Source organism: Heloderma suspectum, chromosome 17 (genome assembly GCF_057233095.1).
Source record: "Heloderma suspectum isolate Gila_16-S chromosome 17, 16-S_ref, whole genome shotgun sequence".
NCBI classification, from domain to species: Eukaryota; Metazoa; Chordata; class Lepidosauria; order Squamata; family Helodermatidae; genus Heloderma; species Heloderma suspectum.
The window spans coordinates 9,291,834-9,315,492 of NC_139474.1; the positions used below are offsets into that span (position 1 = coordinate 9,291,834).

General features: G+C 49.0%; 1 protein-coding gene across 1 annotated transcript; it reads left to right on the plus strand.

Moving 5' to 3' along the window:
- On the plus strand, positions 1 to 23,659 carry VEGFB (vascular endothelial growth factor B). The gene is made up of 7 exons (XM_084824628.1): positions 1 to 540; positions 5,731 to 5,773; positions 10,981 to 11,177; positions 11,861 to 11,934; positions 13,841 to 13,876; positions 15,392 to 15,520; positions 18,351 to 23,659. The coding sequence occupies exons 1-7, from the start codon at positions 469 to 471 to the stop codon at positions 18,403 to 18,405; spliced, it is 606 nt and encodes a 201-aa protein (XP_084680754.1). The 5' UTR covers positions 1 to 468; the 3' UTR covers positions 18,406 to 23,659.

The window sequence follows — 23,659 nt, forward strand, 5'->3', positions numbered from 1 at the left end:
AGGGTGGGATTGCGCGGTCACATGAGCCCGCTGGAGCCCTCCTCGCGCGCCGTCTGCCAGCAGCTACTGTCTGCCGCACGCCTGCTCGGCGCCCGGCTCCTCCTGCTCTGCCCGGGCTCCTGGGCGGCCGCGACGATGCACCTGTAGCCTCCCCCTGTTCTGCCCGGGCGGGAGCAGCATGGACCTAAGAAGGCAGAGCGGGGCAGCTGCGGGCACCGGGCTCTGAGAGCCGCGATGTGCCCTTGTGGCCGACGGGCAGTGCCCGATCTCTGAGCCGCCACCGTCGCCCCGACGGCGGCTGGCCTGACTTGCCCTTCCTTGGGCTGGAACCCCCCCGCCTTCGTCGCGCGCGGAGTCTGAAGAGCTCGCGCGGCGAAGCGCGCCCTCCCTCCGGTCCGGACGAGCCCGCTCGGGGCGGCGGGCGGCCCCCAAAGCCTCTTGTCCGGCGGAAGCCACCTTGGCACCACCATGAACGCCCCCTGCCGTGCCCTTCCGCTCCTCCTGGCGACAACCTTGCAGCTCCAGTGCTGCGCCGCGACGGTAGGTGGGTGGGCAAATTGTGCGGGCCGGCCGGGAGCCGGCGCTGAGCAGGGTCTGGCACTGGGCAGAGCTGGGGGGAGAGAGAGCCGGCAGCAGGGGAAGCACCTCCCTGGAGGCACAGGGAAGCTGGCCCCGGTGGGCACGCTTATTATTTGTTACACTTCTATCCAGGCTTTTCCTCCAAGGACCCCGAGGTGGGGTACGTCAGGAGCGGGCAGAAGAAGTTTTGGACTTCAGCTCCCAGAAGCCCCCGCCAGCATGCCCAAACGTCAGGGGTGCTGAGAGCTGTAGTCCAAAAAATCCGAAGATCTGCTTTCTGCCCGCCTCCTGGCATATATGATCCTCCCCCTCCTCTCCATTTTATCCTCACAACAACCCTGTGAGGTAGGTGAGGCTGAGAGTCAGTTGCCCAAAGCCGCCCTGTGAACTTCGTGGCCAAGTGGGGACAAGAAACCTGGATCTCCGGAGTCCCGGTCCAACACTGTAACTACTACACCACTCTGGCTGTCACTTGGGGGGCTGCCGTTGACAAAGACATATATGTATGATGTGTGTTGATATTTTTACTGTGTTTTAATGGTTTTGTGCTTTGGGATGATTTCATCACGTAAAGCAGGGAATGCATTTCATAAATAAAGTGCAGAGGGCTGGGTGGTTTTTTGGACTAGCATCTGATGGGGTGGAGCAAAGAGAGGGATTCTTGTGGGGGCAGGGGGGGAGGCTAGGGGCACTGATGGGATGTCAAGCAGGGATGTGGTTCATCCTTCCTGGAGTAGGGGGAGTCTGGGGCCCCAAATGTTGGGTGCAGGTGACACCTTTTAGGATGGGACCATGGAAGCTATATTGCAGCTGGCCGTGGTTCAGCTGCTGAGTTTATTGCATGGCATTTCTCCTACTCGCCTCTAATAATAATAATAATAATAATAATAATAATAATAATAATAATAATATCAGTCCTGGCTGGCCTAGAAATAATTTTAGATAGGTAGATAATCAGTCATCCAACTTCCTGCAGTTCAAGTTTAGTGCTCGCCCCTCCACACCTGAAGAGTTGCCAGGTGCCCCTCGCCGTTCACTGGGCTTTGGGGACCCCTAGAGTAACCACCCCCTCCAACTCATTACATGCCTGCATGTATAAAGTTTCTGTTGTGAAAGAGACAGTGGGCTCAAGGTCACCTGCTAGCGGCTTCATGGCCTCTGGATGCGCTTTACCGCGCTGTCCATGTTCACTTGTAATAATGGTTTGAGGATGAGGAATAAATGGCAAAGTGTGGTTTTATTTGTGTGCGCGTGTCCCACTTCGGGTGGGAGCTTATGGGCAAAACAGGAGAATCCTTTTGCACTTTTGAATGCACAGCTAATAAAGTGGTCATCTACTGTTGAAGTGAACTAGTTGTGCTCTGCATGTGCCCAGAGGCAATTCGCAGGCCTTTCAAGATTCAGCCCTGGTTCTGAAACCAAATTCTGAAACTGAACCGCAGCATAAATTTACCACCCTTCCATATTCCTGGTTGCAGTGGTCAAAAAATACTGGTTCTCAACCCTCCGGGTCCCTGTTTTAATCCAGTTTTCTACACCCATTCTTCTGTTATCCTTAAAAATCCCCCTCCACTCTAGCAGTCTTCTTCTTCTCTCCCTGTTCTTCTGGATTTCCCTCCAGTGATGTCTGCATAGTAGCTAAGGATTTCACTGTTATAAAATAAGCAGTTATGCTCTTTGAACCTTCGAAGGGGGTGAGGTGGGGTAGTGTGACATAAAGACAGTGTTTATGAAACATTTTCAAATGCTCAGTGCATTACATGTGGAATGAACTTTACAACAGCCCTGTAAGGTAAGCCACTAATAGCTATCCCCACACTACAGACATCGGCATGTCCTGGGTCACACAGCTCAGGAACATTGGCAGCTTGAGCCATCTGAGGGTTTTGGCAACGTACATGTTTGTCATTCAAGGACTGTAGATTGTGGCCACGTGGTTTCCCACAAGTGAATGCTGCTTCCTGACTGGTTCTCTCGCCTCACTCCCTCTTCCATCCCAGCAGGGGCCCCCGTGCAACCGTGGATCTGTATTTTCTGTCCTTGCACATGGGTAAAGTGGTGATGTATGCAGGCAGCCACGGATCCAACATCATCCAGGACATAGCTGACATCGCCTCCAACGTAATCGCTCTCGGTGGAGGTCGATCGAGTGGCAATTCCCTTCCCCACTGTCCTTATCCTGGATTTCTTCTGCCCCCATGTGGGATCTTTCAGTGCCAGCTAGAAAGACAGCACTTCTTTCCACACTGCGTGGTCTCTGTGTCCTGAATTCGCTGCTGCGAGATATAGCAATGGCCACTGGCTTAGATCCAGGGTGGGCAGAAGGTAGATCAGGGTCTACTGGTAGATCTAGATTTGCAGTAGATCAGTAAGGATTTGCTGGCTCCCAATTGTAACATGAGAGCAAGTGAAACTGAAAGCTTTAAAAAAAAAAAAAACATCTCTGCCATGGCTGGCCTTGTGCTAATTGCACATCTCGTTAGCTTAGGTGTTCCTCACCTGTAAAATGGCACTGTTGGTTGGCTGCCTTTTGGCCAGGACTTTGTGCAGCTCTACAGGCCACGCTGAGCATTTTGTGTTGGAATCTCTGATCTGTAGTAACTCGGATTTGGTTTGTATTTGTCTGAACAGCGCATGGCTCATGGTGTGCAGTGAAATACAGAGCAAAGGACCACTGGTCTGCACCAGCAGGGCTCCTCTTATGTTGTCATCTGAGCAATTTGTAGGAGGAATGCTTGTTCAAAAGGTTGGGGATTTGGGGGCTTATCTTCAGCTCACTTGGACTCTTGGCTCCACAAGATTTTCAGTCTCTCCAATTCAGCGGGACGTTGCTACTAGGGCCGTATGTGTATCTCATAATTCTAGGAGGAGCATGATAAACACAGAGAATGTGACAAATCCAGCCTCCTAAGAATCTCTGCTTTCATTCTTAAACAGAGTAAAGCTTCTAGCTCTTACGGGTGTGAAGTTCTGTTTGAAGGTCATCTTGAGAATCCCAACTTTCATTTTGAAGGAGAGCAAGTTTCTAGCCCTTAAGGTAGCCAATGCCTGGTGAAGCTTAAAAACCAGAGGAGTTGGTGAACAAAATTCCTAGCGCTGACGGAGGTGGCACTCCAAAGTCCTTTATCCAAGCTCCTTGCCTCTCATTACTAGCAGAAGCAGTATTAATTATGCTTAAATACCAAGTGTAGAATAAGTTATGTGAAATAAGAGAAATTATGCAATCAGGCTTGATTTGCATAATTTAGGCCAGCTTTCCCCAAATCTGGTGCCCTCTAAATGTGTTAGACTACCACTCCCATCATCCCCTGCCAGCATGATGGGAGCAGAAGCCCATCTGGAAGACATCAGATTGGGAAATCTGTAGGCAGGCCACAGTTAACCTTGGTATAAAATGCTGATGTTTTAAAGGAAATGAAATTTATTTATTTTAAAGCCACTCTGACCATGCTACCGCAGTTCACATTAGTGCCTTTCTGGTGACTGTGGATGTCACCATAATTAAAATGGCCACACTCAGAAATCCATATGCTTCATGTATTTTTTATTATTGTACTAATTAATTAAGATACTTAAACCCTTACACATCAAAGGTGTTTGGCCATCAACTTAAACATCCACAATCAAGCATTAACAAGCACATTTACTCAGAAGTAAACTACCTTGTGGTCAGTCACGGGGGCAGCTTAATCTGTGGTAACTGTCGGGATGGCAATATATTACCTGTATATATATGCAATATATATGTATCTAGTCAGGATGGCAATATATTACCTCCAGGATCAGATGCTGTATGCCTACATACACCAGTGGCTGGGGAACATGGGCGGGAACATGTTGCACTCATGTCCTGCTTGTAGGCTTCTCATTGGGGCATCTGACTGGCCACTGTAAGAACAGACCCAAGTCTGGTTTAAAGATAAAGAACCCTAAAAAATGGTTGCCCATCAAGCGTTAGCCCCTGGTCACCATAATGAACAGGCAGGAACACAGGTCACCTGCTGATAGTGTTCCCTACTACAGATGTACTGTATTTCTATTTAAATTCTAATCAATATTTCTAAATTTGCATCTGTACCTATAAATTCCCATGTGCAAAGCTTGTGCAAAGCTTATGCAAAGCACTGCCCTCTGTTTTGGCGATTCGTCAGTGGCCGCCCTAAACAGAATGCTGGACTAGATGGGCCTACGGTCTGATCCAGCACAGCTCTTCTTATGTTCTTCCAAGACTGCAAGTTCTTGCCCTAAAATGCAATAAACTGAGAAATCAAAAGAGAATAAATCAACGTGGCAAAGAAGTACATCCCGTTCAAAGGCGCAGCACGGTTACCGTCAAATGGGCCCATCTCAAAACGTGGGGAAAAGCTACGGATTTTGTTTTTATTCTCAGTAGAAGAGATGGAGGCCTGTGGAGTCTCCCTTAGGAGGGCATTCCCTAGTTCGTTGTTTATTGTTTTTCAAAAGTATTTTTTTAACCTGCCCTTCATCCCAAGGTACCATCAGAAGCGCAAGAACAAAAATATGCCGCAAATACAATACAATAAAAACACAAAACAAAGTGACGCTGAAAACAGAGCACAGGTGTCAATGCTGGCTCCAGATTTCAGACGGCCCTTGGGCCAGGCACCCCCAGTGTCCCGCTCCCTCAGTGGGTCCACCTTCTCACCACCATGTTCACCAGCTCCCTTGCTCCTCCTCCTCTTCCTCATCATGGCTCCCGCTTGCTTGCTTGAGAGGCACAGAGCCAGGGAGCAAACAGGCTGTGGGGCATCTCCTGCTCCTCCTCCTCACCACCCCTGGTGTCTGGGGCAGAGCGACAGACAGGTGAATAAGCATGTTGCAATGCTGAAAAGGAGGAGCAAGCCCGAGGGGTTCTCATCAGCGGGACCCTATTGGTGTGTGGACCACCACCGTGGGCCCAAGTATGCTGACTCTGAGAGGTGTGCAGGAAAAACAAGCAGGCCAGACTAAACTTAAAGCAGTACAGGCACCCCATGTTTGCCCACCAGAGAACTAGGAATGGAGAAGTTTGGAATGGACCCTTCAAAGTGTGTGTTTGGAGACCGGTCCCCTCCCTTTCTTTCTTTCTTTCTTTCTTTCTTTCTTTCTTTCTTTCTTTCTGATCTGATTCTATTTCTGACTTATTCACAGCTCGTGATTCTGCCACGTGACAAGACAAACGTATCTGGGGAAGGTAAGGGGTGGGGTGGGGTGGGATGGGATGGGGGAGGAAGACAGTGGTTGGGGGCCGCTGCTGGAGGTGGGGGGGAAGGGGACCAGTTGGAATAATCATCCCCAAATCTCCCCCACCCCAATTTGTGACTTGCGCAGAGTGTGCATGTGTCAGACTAGGACTGACTAGGTTAGACTAACTCCCGACCTTGGGTTAGTCACTATCTCTCAGCCTCACCTACTTTGCAGGGTTGTTGTGGGGATAAAATAGGAAGGGAAGATTGTCATGTAATACTGCCTTGTGAGAAATACCTAATAAAAACCATACAGCAGTATCAGTGGGCCTGGTATTTTACAGAGCAGCCTGAGCAAAAATGCATATAAACCAGAGCCCTGATCTAGGCACCAGAGGTTTGAGAGTGGGGGGAAAGAAACATAGATGGTGAGGAATGACTTTGTGTGATCAGAGGCAGGTGAGGGTCAAAGGAGGACATGGGAAGCTTAGGGGCGACTTGGTTGAAAAATGGGCAGAGGGAAGATATTTTACCCAACTGCCATCCTTGTCTAGCAATAAGTCCCGCATCCTTTCTCGCTAAGGGAAGATCCTATAGCAGCCTTCCTCAACCTGGTGCCCTGCAGATATGTTGGACTACAAGTCCCAGCATGCCCCAGCCAGCATGCTGAGACTTGTAGTCCAACACATCTGAAACAACGATCCAGTGGATCCACAGTTGGCTACAGAATCGGACTCAAAGAGTGCTTATCAATGGGATCTTCTCAAACTGGGGAGAGGTAACGAGTGGGTTACCGCAGGGCTCAGTCCTGGGCCCAGTGCTCTTCAACATTTTTATTAATAACTTGGAGGAGGAGGTGCAGAGAATGCTGATCAGATTTGCAGATGACACAAAATTGGGCGGGATAGCTAATACTTTGGAAGACAGAAACCAAATTCAAAGTGACCTGGATAGACTGCAGCGCTGGGCAGAAAACAACAGAATGACATTTAACAGGGATAAATGCCAAGTTAAATGCCTAGGAAAAAGAGACCAAATGCAGAGTTACAAGATGGGGGATACGTGGCTCAACAACACTACAAGCGAGAAGGATCTCGGAATTGTTGTACATCACAATTTTATTTTTATTATTTATTTATTTATTTCATTTCTATACCGCCCAATAGCCGAAGCTCTCTGGGTGGTTCACAAAATCACAAGCTGAATATGAGCCAACAAGGTGATGTCGCTGCAAAAAAGGCAAATGCTCTTTTGGGCTGCATTAATAGAAGCATAGCTTCCAAATCCTGGGAAGTACTAGTTCCCCTCTACTCAGCACTGGTTAGGCCTCATCTGGAGTACTGTGTCCAGTTCTGGGCACCACATTTTAAGAAGGATGCAGACAAGCTGGAGAGGGTTCAGAGGAGGGCAACAAAGATGATCAGGGGACTGGAAACAAAGCCCTGTGAAGAGAGACTGAGGGAACTGGGCATGTTTAGCCATGAGAAGAGAAGACTGAGGGGAGATATGATAGCACTCTTCAAGTACTTGAAAGGTTGTCACAGAGAGGAAGGCCAGGATCTCTTCTCGATCCTCCCAGAGTGCAGAACACGGAATCATGGGCTCAAGTGACAGGAAGCCAGATTCCGGCTGAACATCAGGAAAAACTTCCTGACTGTTAGAGCAATATGACAATGGAACCCATTCCCTAGGGAGGCAGTGCGCCACACTGGAGGCCTTCAAGACGAGGCTGGACAGCCACCTGTCAGGGATGCTCTGACCTGGATTCCTGCATTGATCAGGGGGCTGGACTCGATGGCCTTGTAGGCCCCTTCCAACCCCGCTATTCTCTGATTCTCTGATTCTACATCTGAGGGGTACTGGGTTGGGGAAGGCTGTTTAAGAGCTTAGTGGCAAAGCAGATGCTTTGCACACAGAATGCCCCAGGTTCACTCCATGGCATCTCCAGTTAAAAAGCAGGCTTGAGACCCCAGAGAGCCCAGTCAGAGTGAGCAAGATAGACCAAGGGCTTTAAGGACCCATGTGATGAAAGCTGGCCTTTAGGGGAGGGATGCTGCAGCTCAGGGTAGGGAACTGCAGGTTCAAATCCAGCCTTGCTGGAGTCCCAGTCCAGACTTCTGGGGTTCCACAGGTGGCCACGCCTCTTCCCCTGGCCCCACCCCCTTTCCCCCAGCCACCAACCGTTTGGTGCTGAACTGATTTTGGTGCAGTTTTTTCCCCTTTCTAAAATACTGAAATGCTCTTCTAAGACTGAGTGGCTGGCAGTAAGAGCTTTAAGCTATAATATGCTTGGGGGGGTTGGCCCCTCCTCTTCTGGCCCCACCCCACCCCCTTTGGCATTGGCCCCGCCCACCACTGGATTTTTTTTTAAAGAATAGGTTTTAAGAAAACAAAAATTGTGGGGAAAGGGGGGGAAAGGAAGAAAAAAAGCAAAAAATTACATCCATAAAAATATCAATATTACATTAAGTATAACTTTCTACAAAAGACAGGAGATTATGCATAAGCTTCAACAAAAGCAGAGCAAATGTCTGCATATTTGTCCATTCACGAGTGGTGCCTATATATACCACCTGTTCAAATGCTGATAGCGTTGTTAGGTCCTCAATCCATTGCATTACAGGAGGAGAGCATCTATCCATCCAATGTTGTAATATCAGTCTTTTGCCTGTCAAAAGGGCTCGAAAAATCTGACCATATGTTAACTTCCAGGAAACCGGAAAATAGTTTAGGAGAACATGTACATCATTAAATATTAAGTAGTGTCCCAGTGCAAAGTTTATCCGTATTATGACCTCCTGCCAAAAGGAGGCGACTGTTGGGCACTGTCAAAACATGTGGTTGAAAGAAGAATTAGGTGTATTGTATCTCCAGTAATTAGGCAAATTAGACAAACCCTTATTAAAAAGAGGTTGTAGAGCCCAGTAAACACAAGACAAGATTTTTTTGCTGAATAAAACATAGCCTAAGATATTTCAGATACAGATGCTAAAAACACGATCCATAGATTAAACTGCCCGCCACTGGAATGCGGCCCCCAAGAGTTTCTCCGAAATGGAATTCAGCCCACGAGCTGAAAGAGGTTGAACACCCCTGGTGTTCCCCAATCCACACAGCCTCCCCAATCCACACAGCCGTTGGTTTTTGATGTGATCGTTGTCACGTCTGTTCCTTGTCTGTGAAGAAAAAATGATTGTGTCAGAGTCGTGGTGGTGATGTTGCCACTTCTGGATTGGAGCAGCACTTTGTGGCAGGGGATCTGCTCCTCGGAGAAACGCCTTCGAATGAGGATGAGGAAAGAGTCAATCTGGAGGAAGGAGCAACGGTTTCACCCCAGTATGGCATCATCAGTCAAAAAGATAGCTTCCAAAAACAGCCAGGCTACCTGGGCAGCAGTCTTTAGCTGAGCGTATGGCGTGGAAGTCCAGATGCATGATCCCACAACGCAACAAAGTTTAAGCAGAACTGCAGAAGGAACGGGTCTACCCAGCCATCCAGAAACAGGGTCTCCCACACCCCTCTGTTTTGGCCTCTGTGTTATTGTATTTCAAACCTCCCTTTGTTAATCCAAGTAATCGCAAGTTATGTCTGGAATTCCCGTCTCCAGAGGAGAAAGCCAAAGGAAAGAGCTGGTGTAGCTTAGTGGCAAAGCGGCATAAAGAGCTTTAGATTTTCACTTCAGTCACACGCTCGCTCGTACCTCAGGCAGGCCCTGGTTCTCTCTGCTTCAGCTCTCCAATCTGCCGTAGGAGGATGATATAACAAAGGCCTACCTTATGGAGCTGTTGTAGGGGGAAGTGTATGTGAAGTGCTTTGAATGTGTTTATGCAAATACTCCACATTACTGATTATTTATTAAGTCCAGCTCCCTAGTCCTCATGTCCATTCTGATGTAACCACTAGACTGGGGGTGGGCAACATATAGCAGTTGGGGTGGGGGGTGCACCCAGCCGCCACCAAAAATCACTGCTGAATTGTTTCCCCACAGCGGCAACAGCAAAAAAGTGCTGATTTTGCAAGGAAACAAGGCGCACGGGGAATGTTGCGGGAGCACAATTCTGCTTGCAAAGAAGGGGTAAAATCCAATGTAAGCCCTATTTAGAGTAGACCCACTGAAAGGAATGGGACTTAAGCCTAAGTAGGACTTATACTCGATTTTACCCAGGACTCCCCACACGGCTTGTTTCTCTGCAAAAACACCACTTTTTTGGTTGATGCTACTGCCGCAAAATTAGCAGGGACAGGGGGCCTGCAAAAACAGCTGTGTTGCCCACCCCTGCACTAGACCAAAGTTCCATGCCTTAATTATTTTCATTAATTACATTATTTGCCTCCACTTCCACCACGTCCTTCTTCTCCCCCTTTTAACCTCATAACAGCCCTATGGGGTAGGTCAAGCTGAGAGATGGTGACAGTGACTTGGCTGAAGGGGAGCCTCATGGCTGAGTGGGGATTTGAACCCAGCTGTCTCCAGTCCTAGTCCATCACTCTAACCACTACATCACCAATTCATGCCTTTTATTTATTTACAGTATTTTTACCCTGCTCTTTAGTTAAAAGGGGGGGGGGAATCCCAGAGCAGTTGATAAAGGTTAAAAATGAGACTGTCCTGGCCCTTAGGCATACAATCTAAAAGACATGACACAAAAGGAAAAGGGATTCGGAGGGAGGAGGGGAAAAAAAGAAGCAAAACTCAGGTACCAGTTCTTCATTTCAAAGCTCTTGTAAGTGTACTTTCTGGTAGAGAAGGGCAAAACAAGCTTCCTGCAACTGTCCCTTCTCTGACCTACGTGTAGGGCTAGGTTGATCTCCCCCTTGCCCTGATGTTTATCTGGGAGGCAGTGGGTGCAGCCTCACAGTGGCCCATGGTTCTCTGCAGCTTGCCCCCTAGTTTGCTCCTTCCCTCTAGGTGAGGTTGTGCAGACCGGGCCCAAAGGCAAGTGACATGGGCAGCATGGAGGAGTGGGGGCCATTGGGTGAGGGGCCTGCTGAGGGCATGTGCCCTTGCAAAAGAATTGGGGCCCAGGTTCTGGTACTGGGGCCCAGGAAAGGGCTGTAGCTCAGTGGTAGAGCCCCCGCTTTGCATTCAGAAGGTCCCAGGTTCAATCAGTATCGACAATACCGGGCTAGATGGACCTCAGGTCTGACTCATCCTAAGGCAGCTTCCTGTGTCCCCACCAACCAGCTGATGATGCTGGTGCCTTCTCCCTTGCAGTGATCCCGTTCTTAGATGTGTACAACCGCAGCAGCTGCCAGCCCAGGGAAACGATGGTGTCTGTGGCCGCTGAGCACTCGCACCTGGCCAGCCACATTGCAGTGCCCTCGTGTGTGCTTCTGAAGCGTTGCGCCGGCTGCTGTTCTGACGACATGCTGGCCTGTGTGCCTGCCCAGACTCATAAACTCCTCATGGAGGTAATTGAAAGGGGGCAAGAAACAGAAACACCATTTCAGCAGGGGAGCTTTCCCCAACACGTCTGGTGGGCGCCAAGCTGGGGAAGGCCAAGTTATGGTAGCTAGGAATGGAACCTCCTTGTTCAGGTACAGTATACCTGTGAACAACAGACACTGGTGGCAGGCAACAGGGGAAGGAAGGGCTGTGGGCCTTGTGGGCTTCCCAGGTTTGCCACTGTTTGATAAGGACCCAGATCAACCTTCCCCATCCTTGCCCCCCCATTTGCTGTGGAACTACAATTCCCATCATCCCTGGCCAGCACTGATGGATGGATGGAGACGACAGGAGTTGTAGCCCAACCTCTGGGGACTCAGAAGTTGGAGATAGCTGGACTAGATGGACTCTTGATCATAGAGAAGGCTATCAATGGCTACTAGTCTTGATGGCTATATGCCATCTCCAGTAAGAGGCAGTTTGCCTGTGTACACCAGTTGCTGGGGAACATGGGCGGGAGGGTGCTGTTGCACTCCTGTCCTGCTTGTGGGTTTCCCACTGGGGCAGCTGGTCGGCTACTGTGGGAGCAGAACGCTGGACTGGGTGGACCTCGGCCTGATCCAGCGGGGCTGTTCTGACGTTCTTACATTCTTCCCCAGCAGGACAGCTGTGCTCTTCCTCTCACCCGCCCCCCTCCTCCATTCTTTAGGTGATGCTCATCCGGTTTTCACAGACCCATCTACAGCAACTGACTTTTGTGGAGCACGCTCAGTGTGCATGCAGGTGAGAATTTCAGGAGGGGGAAGACCTTTGGCGGAGAGACGGATGGCAGGGCTGGCCCCCAGCATGTATTTCTTTTCTTTTCAATTCAGTGAGCTCACGCCACTAGTCACAGTGGCTATATGCTGCCTCCAGTATCAGAGGCAGTATGGCTATGCACACCAGTTGCTGGGGAACAGGGGCGGGAGGGTGCTGTTGCACTCGTGTCTTGCTTGTGGGTTTCTCGTGGGCAGCTGGTCGGCCACTGTGTGAACAGAACGCTGGACTAGATGGACCCTTGGTCTGATCCAGCAGGGCTCTTCTTATGTTCTTACATTCTTATGAATACCTTCACAATAAACTATGGATCTGGAGAATGGTGAAGACTTTCCCTGGCCTTTCCCTGATTGTGTGTTTTGGGTGTGCTTTTTTAGATTGTTGGTTTTATGACATTTGTGTTGTTTTATGACTTTATCGGCCTATCTTATTGTTGTAAGTTGTCTTGGGAGTGCTGCTGCAAATATGTCTCAGCCTGGAGGCAGGCCTATGATACAGAGCAGCGGAGGGCAGAAAGTAGATTTCCAGCTGTTTTGGACTTCAGTTCCCAGCATTCTTGACCATTGGCCATGCTGACAGGGGCTTCTGGAAGTTAAAGTCCAAAACATCTGGAGCTCTACCTTCTGCCCACCCGTATCCTAGATGTACTTCCTAGGATCAACCTGGTGGCACCCTGTCATATATATGATATGATATGATATGTGGGTGTGTTTGTATCGGCCTGTCTGTCTGTCTCTAATCTATCATAGATATATATAGATACTCACACACACATGCACACACACTAGGCTCCCCCCACAGGTTGATCCTAGTCTGTACACTCTAGGCCAGGTGTGGGCAGAAGGTAGTTCTCCAGATGTTTTGGACTTCAATTTCCAGAAGTCCCTGGAAGCATGGCCAGTGGCCAGGGAATGCGGGGAGATTTCCAAAGCATCTGGAGATCTACTTTCTGCCCAGCCCTGCTATAGGCTGTCCAGCAACTTGGGGAGTTTCTGTGTTGTACTGCCAAAGACCCTTCCCTGAAGTCCAGCTCTAGAAATATTGAACAGTAAAGAGCTTTGGCTTTACTTTCCCAAAGTCCAGATGATGCAAAACTTCACAAAACTTTAAGGAATGTCTGCAAAACACAGGGTGTGTGTCTTAACACCTGTGCAGTCTTAGCACGTGGGTAAGGTTTTATTAGCAAGAAATTCCAGAGAAATACCCTTTTAAAACAATGCGTGCAGCCAAATGCTGAGTTATAAAAAGAAGTTTATTTGGGAAAGTGGGGGAAAGGATGGAAAAGGAAAACGAAGGCACAAAGTCTCACATACACATGCTTGCAAATAATGACATAAAATCAATCTGACTTAAGACACAGTCCTATGCATGGCTGGCTGAGGCATGCTGGGAGTTGTAGGCCTTTTTTCAGTCTAAACATTCATAGGATTGCACCCTTAGTTAGTTACATTTTACCCACTTGAGCAGCATTTGGGGTTTCAGAATTGTTTACAGAGAAGATGTTCTGAAAGAGGGCATCTTTGGTCACCTAGCTAGATGGTTCTAAGAAATCTGAGCCCAGTAAAAGCCACCCTCTTAATGGAGACAGACTGTTGGTCTGTTCAAATTATAGGGCTCACCACAATGTGTCTGCATACTACAAATATATTCTGGTTTCGCACCAGTTTAACTCTCCTAGCTTTCCCCCAAAGAATTCCGGGAGTTGTAGTTTGGCTGCAAATTCTCGATCAGAGATCCCTCCACAGGACTATTTTTCCCAGGGTTCCCTGGGAAGAGGGCACAGCTGTTGAACCAATTTAAAGCTGGTGTGTATAGCTGAATCTCCAAACAACCACAAGATACTAATGCTGTTATTCTCCCTTGTACTTTTCAGACCAAAGATGACATTTTTGAGATCCAGTGCAATTAGGTAAGAGAATTCTCCATCCATCACTCCCCCCAACACCACCACATCAACAAGTTTGCTCAGGAGTGCTTAAAGCCAATGGCCAACCTAGTCATAGAATCATAGAATAGTAGGGTTCGAAGCGCCCTATAAGACCATCGAGTCCAACCCATGATAATGGTTGGCATTTAGATCACCTTATCAGAGTGTTCAACACGTTTCACATAATTATTATACATCATTATTACAACAACACTGTGAGGTTGTTTCTAAAATAGAGGTGGGGGGGGTTCTGGGGTCCACCCCAGCTTACAAGCTTTGCCCTCTTATCGGATCACATGGCATTCAATTAAGGAGTTTTATTGTTCCAACCAAAGGCCATGTCATAGATATCCTGACTCTATGGGCTTCTCTACACCAGGGTTTTATCCCGCACCTTTACTAGGGCTCCTGATTCCAGATTCTTTGCAGGATTAAGATTGGGTCCTTTACACAAGCTTACACATGCTTTTTTCGGGGATTTCCTTTCTCTGCAAGTTCTATATGTTTCATTATACAGCCACTAGATGGTGCTGTGACGTAGTGGAATAGCAGAAGTGCAAGCAACTGTTGCAGCGCTTCATTGCACTTCTAGAAAAAAATGCCTGACTTGCCCTGATCTTAAAAAAACAAAACAAAACGGGATAAAGGTTATAAAGCACAGGAGAGGTCCTGGAAGTTGACGATGTCGTGTAAAGGACCCGCAAACTTCCGTGAATGACCAATCACAAGCGCACGATAAAAGCCCTGTGTAGAGATGCCCTCTGTGTGGGTTTTGACTGTGATTAGTACTTCTATGTCATTCCCCCACTCCCACCATCACCATGGGGCCAACAGGAGCTTTCCACAGTGTAGAAGAGATGTGATTCCCAGAGGGGGAGATAGGAAAGCAAGAGTGGGCCCCCAGCATTCTGTAGGGTGGCCATGTCTCCTCTTTAACAGAGGACAGTCCTCTACTTGCAGGGTTGCCAGAGGACTGTCCTCTGTTTGAAGGCATCCTCTGTTTGGAGGGCTTTCCTGTCCAATTCTGGTTTAAAGATAAAGAATGATAAGAACTCTTATCCATCCCCAGTTAGCAGCTGGGCATCACACTGAACTTGCAGGGACACAGGTCACCTGGTCAAAGTCTTCTCCACAATGATGACATGTACTGTATTTTTATTTAAATTACAATAATTATTTCTACATTTGCGTCCATACAGAAAAATTAGCGTATGCAAAATTTATGCAAATCACACTCCTCTTTTGCCCTCTTTTGGGGTAGCTCATCAGTGGCCACCCCTAGCGTTGGCTGAGGGCTGTGCGAATTTAGGCCGGGGCCACAGGTCATTCTCCCCACACACACACACACGCACACACTGTTAAAGAGATGGGAACGCAAAAAGAAAACTATGAAAAGGACGGCAAATGTGGGTCATCCCCACAAATTTGCCAAACACCTGTAGGAATGGAGAAAGGGGAAGGAATTTTGCTTCATTTGCTATTCTAATCTCCCACCAGCCGTTCCTGTGCACCCTGTCGGAACAGGAAAAAGCAGCTCAACCTACAAACGTGCAAATGCGTCTGCCGGCGGCGTGACTCCGAACATTGTATGGCCCGTGGGTTGGTTCTCAGCAAGGCCACCTGCAGGTGGGGCTCCCCTACCCCCTGCCCTAACGTCATATGTCCTCCCTTCTGCTGTAGCTTTCACACTTTCTCTCTTCAGGGAATACTTCCCACAGCTCATCCTCTGACAAAGCCCCTTCATACCTGCTGTGGAAGGCCAGAGCGTTGCAAAGGATTCTGGGACATGTTCCGTAGCACATTGTCCATGCGAGCTGGGGAGCACCTCGCTGACAACTTGTATAGATCAAGAGTGTGCCCTAAAATGCAGGCTGTGGGTGAAGATGCGTAGCGGTGGAGAATGCTGTCGTTCAGAGAATGTTTTCACCATTATTGACTTCCTCACTGATCAGTGATTTTGCTGTTATCAGTCTGGTGATGGTGTGAAATTAGTGACCTGCCTCTTCCTTTCTTTTTTAATTGAAGTGTTCTGAATTTCACATTTTTAAAAAGAGCTGCCTCTTAGTAGTGCAGAAGGTCTCAGATTTACTCCCCGGTATCTCCACATAGGGCTGGGAGAAAGATTCCTGTCTGTGACCCTGGAGAGTTGCTTCCAGTCAGTGTAAAGCAGCCTTCCAGATGGGCTACATCTCCCATCATCCCTGTTGATCAGCAGCAGCCATGCTGGCTGGGGACACTGGGTGATATAGTCCAGTGAGAGAGAGAGAGAGAGAGAGGTGTAGTGGTTAGAGCGTTGGACTTGGGAGATCCAAGTTCTCATCCCCACTCGGCCGTGAAGCTAACTGGGTGACTTTGGGCCAGTCATTGGCTCTTGGTCTAACCTACCTCACAGGGTAGTTGTAAGGATAAAATGGAGAGGAGGGGGATTATCCAGACCAGGGGTCCAACCTTTTTGGACCCATGGGCACATTTTGGGAATTTGAGAAACTGCCATGGGCACCACCACAAAATGGTTTCCATGGAGGATGTGGCTAGACACATAATGGCTGCCGTGGGGGCCTAGCTAGTCAAGAGGTGCGGGCAGAGAATGAAATAGCGAGGCTGGGAGGGAGGGGGAAATGGAAAGAGTTTCTTCCCAGCCCACCCAATCTTCTTCCATCCACACAGACTTTATCCCTTTGTTCTCTCTCCACTCCCAGCTTTGCAGTCTATCTCCCTTCCCTGTTTCTAGCCCTCTTCTTTCTCTCCCTTCCTAGCTCCTAGCCTGTGCTCTTTCTCTCCCCTCCACCTCTTTACCTCGCTGTTTCTCCCCACACCTAGCCCCTAGCCTTGCTCCTTCTTTCCCCTCTCCCCCTTTGCCTTGCTTTCTCTTTCTGCCCGCTGAACAGATGATCCACAGCAGGTTCAAGGAACAGGAAGGAGAACCTGGTGGCCTAACATTTTTCAGTTAATTATTCAAAGTTTTTTTTTTAAGGGAGTAGGGAGTGAAGAGCTGTGTGGGTGCCATTGGAGGTGCCTATGGGTGCTGTGTTGAGAACCTCTGATCTATGCTGCCTTGGGCTCTTGGAGAAAAGGCGGGATGTAAATAACAAATGGCAAACAAAGAAACAAACCTAACTGGTGGGTACCAGGCTGGGGAAGGCTGGTGTAGAAAATATTGAGCTTCATGGATGGGGTAAGCAGCAGAAAGTCATACTGGCTTGTATAATAGGTTGTTCTTAAAAGCTCTTCTGAGTTTCAAAGCCCACCTAATTCACAAAAACCTCTCTTTGCTAGCCGGGAGGACTTCAGGTTGGCTGAGGGCAGTGGAGTCGGAGGGGAGAATGTCATCAGCAGGATATCATTCATTTCATTCATTTCTTACATTTCTATAGCACCCAATAGCCAAAGCTCTGTGGGTGGTTCACAAAAACGAAACCCCCCAAAATACAAGAACATAACACATAAAGCAGAGAGAGGAAGAGAGAAAGCTCAGGGCAAGCCCACAGAGAGCACTGAAGGTGAAGGACAAGGAGAATAGCTGCTTTGCATGCAGGAGGTCCCGGGTTCAAATCCCCAGCATCTCCAGGTGGGGCTGGGAAAGAGCCCTCTCTGTCTGAATGAGACCCTGGAGAGCTGCTGCCAGTCAGTGCCCGATTGTACTGAGCTAGATGGCCCGATGATCTAACTTAGTGTTGAGCAGCTTCCTAGGTTTCCTAATGTTACAAAGTCAAGAAGCCAAACGGGACAGACAAATGGGAGAGTTTGCAGTGCCGCCAGTGACACGATGCCAAGAGGAAACAGCATTCAGGGACGTTCGTGGCATTTCAGCAGAGGTGGGCTACGAATATTTCATGGCGATCAGATCACTCCAGGGTTATTTGTGAAGCCTTGAGTTGATGTTGTGCTGAGGAATCCTTATTGAATGAAACGATTGAGCTACACAGTTCTCTGGACGAGCGTCACTACTGGCTGCACAAATGTGTTCTGTCAAGTTCTCGTCTTGGAGCTAAGCTTCAAATGCGCTGGTAATTCCAACATCTGTATGAAAAATGTAATTTCCCTTCCATGCAAGTGTTACCTCCTGACCAGCAGAAAATAATATAGAAAATAGAAAATAGTATAGAAATAGTAAAAAAATTTTGTGTCATTACTCTTAAGGCAGGGGAAGGGAATCTGCGGGCCTCCAAATGTTGTTGGACTCAAACTCCCAGCCAGCAATCAGTCCAAAACATCTGGAGATCAGCTTTGTGCCCACTCCTGCTTTAGAGAGTCTGGACTCAAGCCAACAATGCTGCTTTTCTCATTGGCAACTTGGTTCCATTTTGAAAGGAGCCTCTTTTGGTATGCAGATGCACTGCTGATTTTTTTTGTACCTGCTGTGCCTTCTTCAGATGAAACCAGCTTAAACCAACCTAAGCACATTTTCAAAGAGTTTTAAACAACAGTGCCTCCCCCCTCCCCCATCTCATCATAGGTGCATGGGACTGCGCAGACGATCAGCCAACAGGGGAACGAAAATCGCACCGTAGCTGGATTGGAACCCAGGACGGAAAGGACTTTGATCTCAGACTCCTCTTGGTTGGCGATGAGCTCACTCTGTGATTTGGAAATGGAATGGGTGATTCGTCCAGGGGACTCCGTTGGATGCTAGGAAAGGAGAGATGCATGACATAACAACCTTGGCTACGCCACTTTGGATTTCCTCTCTCTGCAGCATGCTAAGGCTGTGTCACACAGAGCTGTACCACACTCCCGCCGAAGGCATGAAGGCCTCCCCCAGCCTCGAGACGTTGAGAAATGCTCCGTCCGTATTTAAAACCCCTAAATGGGGTTTATTTCTCTTCCTTGCCTACCCATGTCTCTTTTAATTTAATGGCCTCTCTCCATTTAGGGATCTTTGCCGTTTTTCCCCCAACCACCCGCAATTTGGGGTTTGTTTGTTTTTACATTCATTTCCTTCATTTATTTGCATTGGGGAGGTGGTAGTAAAGCTTCAAGATTCCACCCCCTTCCAGGCTGAAGAAGACGCAGAAAAGGCACTCTTCTAAGCTATGGTGATGGTGACAACATTATCTCTGCTTGTTCTTCCTGTCTTGCAGTTCTTATAAGGAAAATTCCTATTGATATTCATATCCAAAAAAATCTCCCTCTTAAGATGCAGCCACGGGGCAATGCGTATCTGCTGTTCACCTCTCAGAACGTCATTCCCAGATTTATCCTTCATCTGTATAGCATCATTGGTAGTGCGTGCAGGCCCTTGACCATGTCACATCAGCAAAAGACAGATCTCTGGCCCCTGGGAGCTTACAATCTAAATTTAGACCAGAGGTGGAGTTGTGGGGTGGGAGACATCGGTGGGAGGAAATTGAGCTACTCTACCCTGCCTCATTCTAAGCAATAGCATCTGGAGGGGAAATGCCTGTTTTGTCCAGAGAGGCCAGTGGCAACAGAGATGTAAAACCCAGCAGCTTTCAGAATAGAAGAAGAGCCTTTTAGTGGAGCAGACGAAAGGTCTATCTAGCCCCAGTATCCTGTTTCCACCGGTGAGGTCAGCCAGATGCTTCCAGGAAGCCCAGAAGCAGGATCCAAAATCAACAGCCTTCCCCTAGTCTTCATTGGTGCACAATTTCTACATCTGGAGCAGACTTCCCCAACCTGTTGCCCTCCAGATGGCTTGCTGGGGGGCATGGAAGTTGTAGTCCAACACATCTGGAAGGCAACAGACAGTGGTGCAGCTAGGTCATTTTAGACACTGGACATAACGGTCTTACAGAGGATAGACAGCCATGTGTATTACTTCATTTGCAAAGCATACAACTCACATTTCTCCGCCCTCCCACTGCCATTTCATGCTTTAAAACTGCTTCTACATTCCTGCTGTGTTAGAACGTTTGCCGACCCTGATGTATTGGAGGGGGGGGAACCATCTTTGAGCAGGTGCAATTTTGCATTTTCAACTCGACTTAAATCATAGCACCACCAGGACTATTGGAATCAGTTGGGACTTTGCTTCGCCTGCCCTGCTGCTCTCATCACCTGCCACTCTCTGGGTGGACATTCGTGTGCGCCCCCCCCCCCCGGCTGTGAGGCCCTGCGCTTTGACCCCCCCAGCCCCCCCAGCTGCACCACTGGCGCCAAATCAGGGAAAACAGATCTAGAGCTTCTCTTCAGCTATTGTGGTGAATGTGCTTTCCTCTGTTTTCTTTAGCTATTGTGGCTAATGCAAAGTGGTGTACAGCTTGGCAAGATGGGGGCGAGGACACGGGAGTATGGCGGCCACTTTTGAATTGCCAGAAGAGAGGAGACGCACCACCACAAAAGAGGGCAGTGATTTGCATAAGCTTTGCATAAATGCAGCATACGCTCATTAGTATGTAGAGACGCAAATTCCGAAATACTTAGTAGAATTTAAATAGAAATCCATGGGATTGTGGATGGGCAACACTTCTTATCTTTAAACCGGAATTGGGGCTCGTTCACATGGAGCTTTTATCCCGCTATTGAGATTGCTGACTCGCGGAAGTCTGTGGGTCCTTTTCATGCCGTCGTCAACCTCCAGGGCACATCCAGAGGTGTTTCCTGGTTATTTCACTCCAAAAAGATCCAGAACAAATGAACCATTTTTTACAGTCGGAATGTAACACAATTGAAACAGCCACTGGATGGCGCTGTTTCATCGTGTTCTATGGAACCTTGAAAATTAAAAGCTTCCCCTCTCAGCAATCATGTGGTCACTGTCTGGGAGCCTGAGATGAACACAGCAAGGCTCCAGAATGGGAAGACTGCGGGGGGGGGGGTTCTTTAGAGTAAAGGCAGCCTTGGACGGGGCAGCCCTTCAAATGAAGGACTATCCTCTGTGAAAGAGGACACACGGCCACCTTAAAAAGAGCCTAGCTCTTTCTGCTGCTCTGCTCTGGCTGCTGTTGCTACTGCTACACAGCATCCTTCCGGCCCTCCCCAGCCGGCAGCCGGTGGAGCTCGATTTTCCCCTTTTCTCTTTCCAAGCCCTGTGAATTGCTGAGTCGCTCCTTTCATTCCCAGGCTGCCTGAATGGGCCCAGCCATGCCCAGCGCTGGCACTGCCAGTCGGAGACGTGCCGCTCTACATGGATTCCCCAGGCCGTGCTGGTGTGTGTGTGTGTGATCTCGGGAGCGCCCGTGACTGGTAGAACAGGCAGCTGGGCCCATCGCAAGAGCAGGCTCAGCATTTTATTTTTAAACAGAGAGGTGCCGGGGCTCAAAGCCTTCCCTGTCTGGGAGCCACACATTCTCTGATCTGGAGGCTTTGAATCCTGAGCCTGTGTGGGATTGGGCTGAAAACTCAGTAGTGTGATGGAAATGCACTCTGCATGTGCTCAGTGATTGTAGCTTCATTCACACTGAGCCCCAGCTTTCAGCATAGGTTCTGGAGCTAAGCCTGCCCCCATCTCCAATTCAGCCCTATTTTGGGTCAATGGAGGCTGTGTTCCAGCTGTGTTTTGACCGCTGTACCCACTCCCCTCCCAACACTGAGGAGAACAATACCCTGTTGCTTCAGCAGACTGTGTTACCATACATCTCCCATCCAAGGGCCTGAAATTGGGGCTCAGGTTCCCCAGCTCCTAGGATTAGTGCAGGCTCCAGGTTTCGGAGGGCCCTTGGCCCCCTCCCTGAGGGAGTCTCCCTTCTCACCACCATCGTCACCAGCTGCTCTTGCGCTTCATCTTCTTCCTCATCCTGGCTCCCACTTGCTTGCTTGACAGGCACAGAGCTGGCCAGCAAGTCAGCAGTGGCATCTGCTGCTTACCACCACCACCGTTGCCTGGGCCACAGCAAGAGACGGCTGAACAAGCAGGCTGCCGTGGGGAAGAGGAGCAGCAAGTCCAGGGGTCTCTTGTCTGTGGGCCCCTGCTGGGGTGTGGCCCTTGGCAGGTACCCGGCTGCCTGCTCTGCCCTGCCCAGGAGCCACAAATTAGAGACTAGACTGGCCTAGCTTCCTAGGGAGCCCAGGCTCCCTCACTCTAGCCATAGTACCACATTTCTCTCCCAGAGCTTGGGATGGAACTTGATACTCCATTCAGCATCCCCACTTCCTTCCAGCTGTGTCTGACCAGATGCTTCTAGAAGCTCGCAAGCAGTTCATGAAGGCAATAGCCACCCTCCTCTGTTATTTGTCCCAAGGGCTTGAGGGGGACCTGGGCACTGCCCTGCTTACATTGACTGGCCTCCTCAGGTTTACTGGGTGGCGGTGGTGTCTAGGAGTTGAATGTTTATTTTCCCACAATGCCCCAATGTAATGTCATTCCAGAGCATTGTGGGTCATTAAAATGGAGGCTCAGAGATCCAGCGGCCCAGTGTGGCAGGCCCAGAACAAGTGTCAGCATGGGTAGGCCCTGCTGGGGCCCTGGCAGCCACCATAGGATGCTAGGTCCTGCTGCTGAGGCTGTTCGTCCCCACCGTCTGGTATTTAGGGGTACACTGCGTCTTCAGATGGAGGTTCCAGAGCAATTGTGGCTTATATAGCTGTTGCAGAATGATCCTCCATGCCAGGCGTGTTGAAACTCTTTCTGCCCGAGGGCTGAATTCCATTTCAGAGACGCTCTCATGGGCCACATTCCAGTGGTGGGCAGGGCTGAAGGGAAAAGGAGAGGGGCCAAAAATAGCGAATTGTACCTTAAAGCTTTTACTGCCAGTTGCTACGCCGTAGGAGAGGCATTTTGGCTTTTCAGAATGGGGGGAAATTGCACAAAAAACAATCGGTGGTCAGGAGAAAGGGGGGAGGCAGGGGTAGGGGGCAGGGCCACTGGAGGACCCCAGACAGGGCTGGATTTGGACCCCAGAGCTGATGTTTGGCACCCCTGCTCCCTGTGTTTGTCCATGTCCTTTCTAACAACCATTTCAGCTAGTGGCTCCTGCAGCAAATGCCGTTAAGTCAAGTTATGTGTGTTGTGTAAAGGAGGACTTTGCTTTTTCCTGTGTCCTGAATCTACTGCCCTTCCGTTTCATGCGTGGTGTCTCTTGAGGAGTTCTAGTGTTTATGACGACACACAGTGAAAATGTTTTCTCTCTCTCTCCACCCTGTTCGTAACCTCAAAGCCTTCCTCTCCAGTTCCTCTCTGCAATGTTGCAATAGTGCCATCTTTATCTATCTATGCACAAACAGGCCACAGGATTGTTTTGGCTGTCCATCCAGCAGCTGATTTGGCGGTCAAAAAGTCAACCTGTTCCCCGCTGCCCACCCGTGCCTTCTCCTCCCTGGCTAGGTTTCTAGGAGCTACTGAAAAAGGAGGTAAAGTTCGGAGTTGATGGAGGTTGAATAACATGCTACACACATATGTAAGACACTCTCCTCATCCCACCAGCCTCCCTTGGGGGTGGATGTCCTTCTAGGAGGGAATTGTATGGCCAAAGTTCTTGGTGGATGCGGCTTGCCATTACTGTCATCTTTTCTCCAGGCTCTCCTCCTGTTTCTTGGAGTGAGGGAGAGGAGCAGGCAAAGGAGTGTCAGGGCCTGCTCCAGTTGGAATTCCCCCACCCACCCACCTTGGGCAATGAGGGGGTAATCAGGGCTATTCCACCAGCCCTGCCAAAAGTCTATTTAATTTTTTCTTCTTCCCTCCCTATCCCTTTTTCTTTGTGTGTTGTGGTTTTTGTTTTGTTTTTAGATTGTAAGCCTGTGGGGCAGAGACTGTCTTGTTTGCTGAATGATTGTATGCTGTTCCAGGAGACTTTTTTGGCTGAGGTGGGATAAGAATACGATAAATAAATAAATAAATAAATAAAGCAAGCAGCTTTTACCATGCAG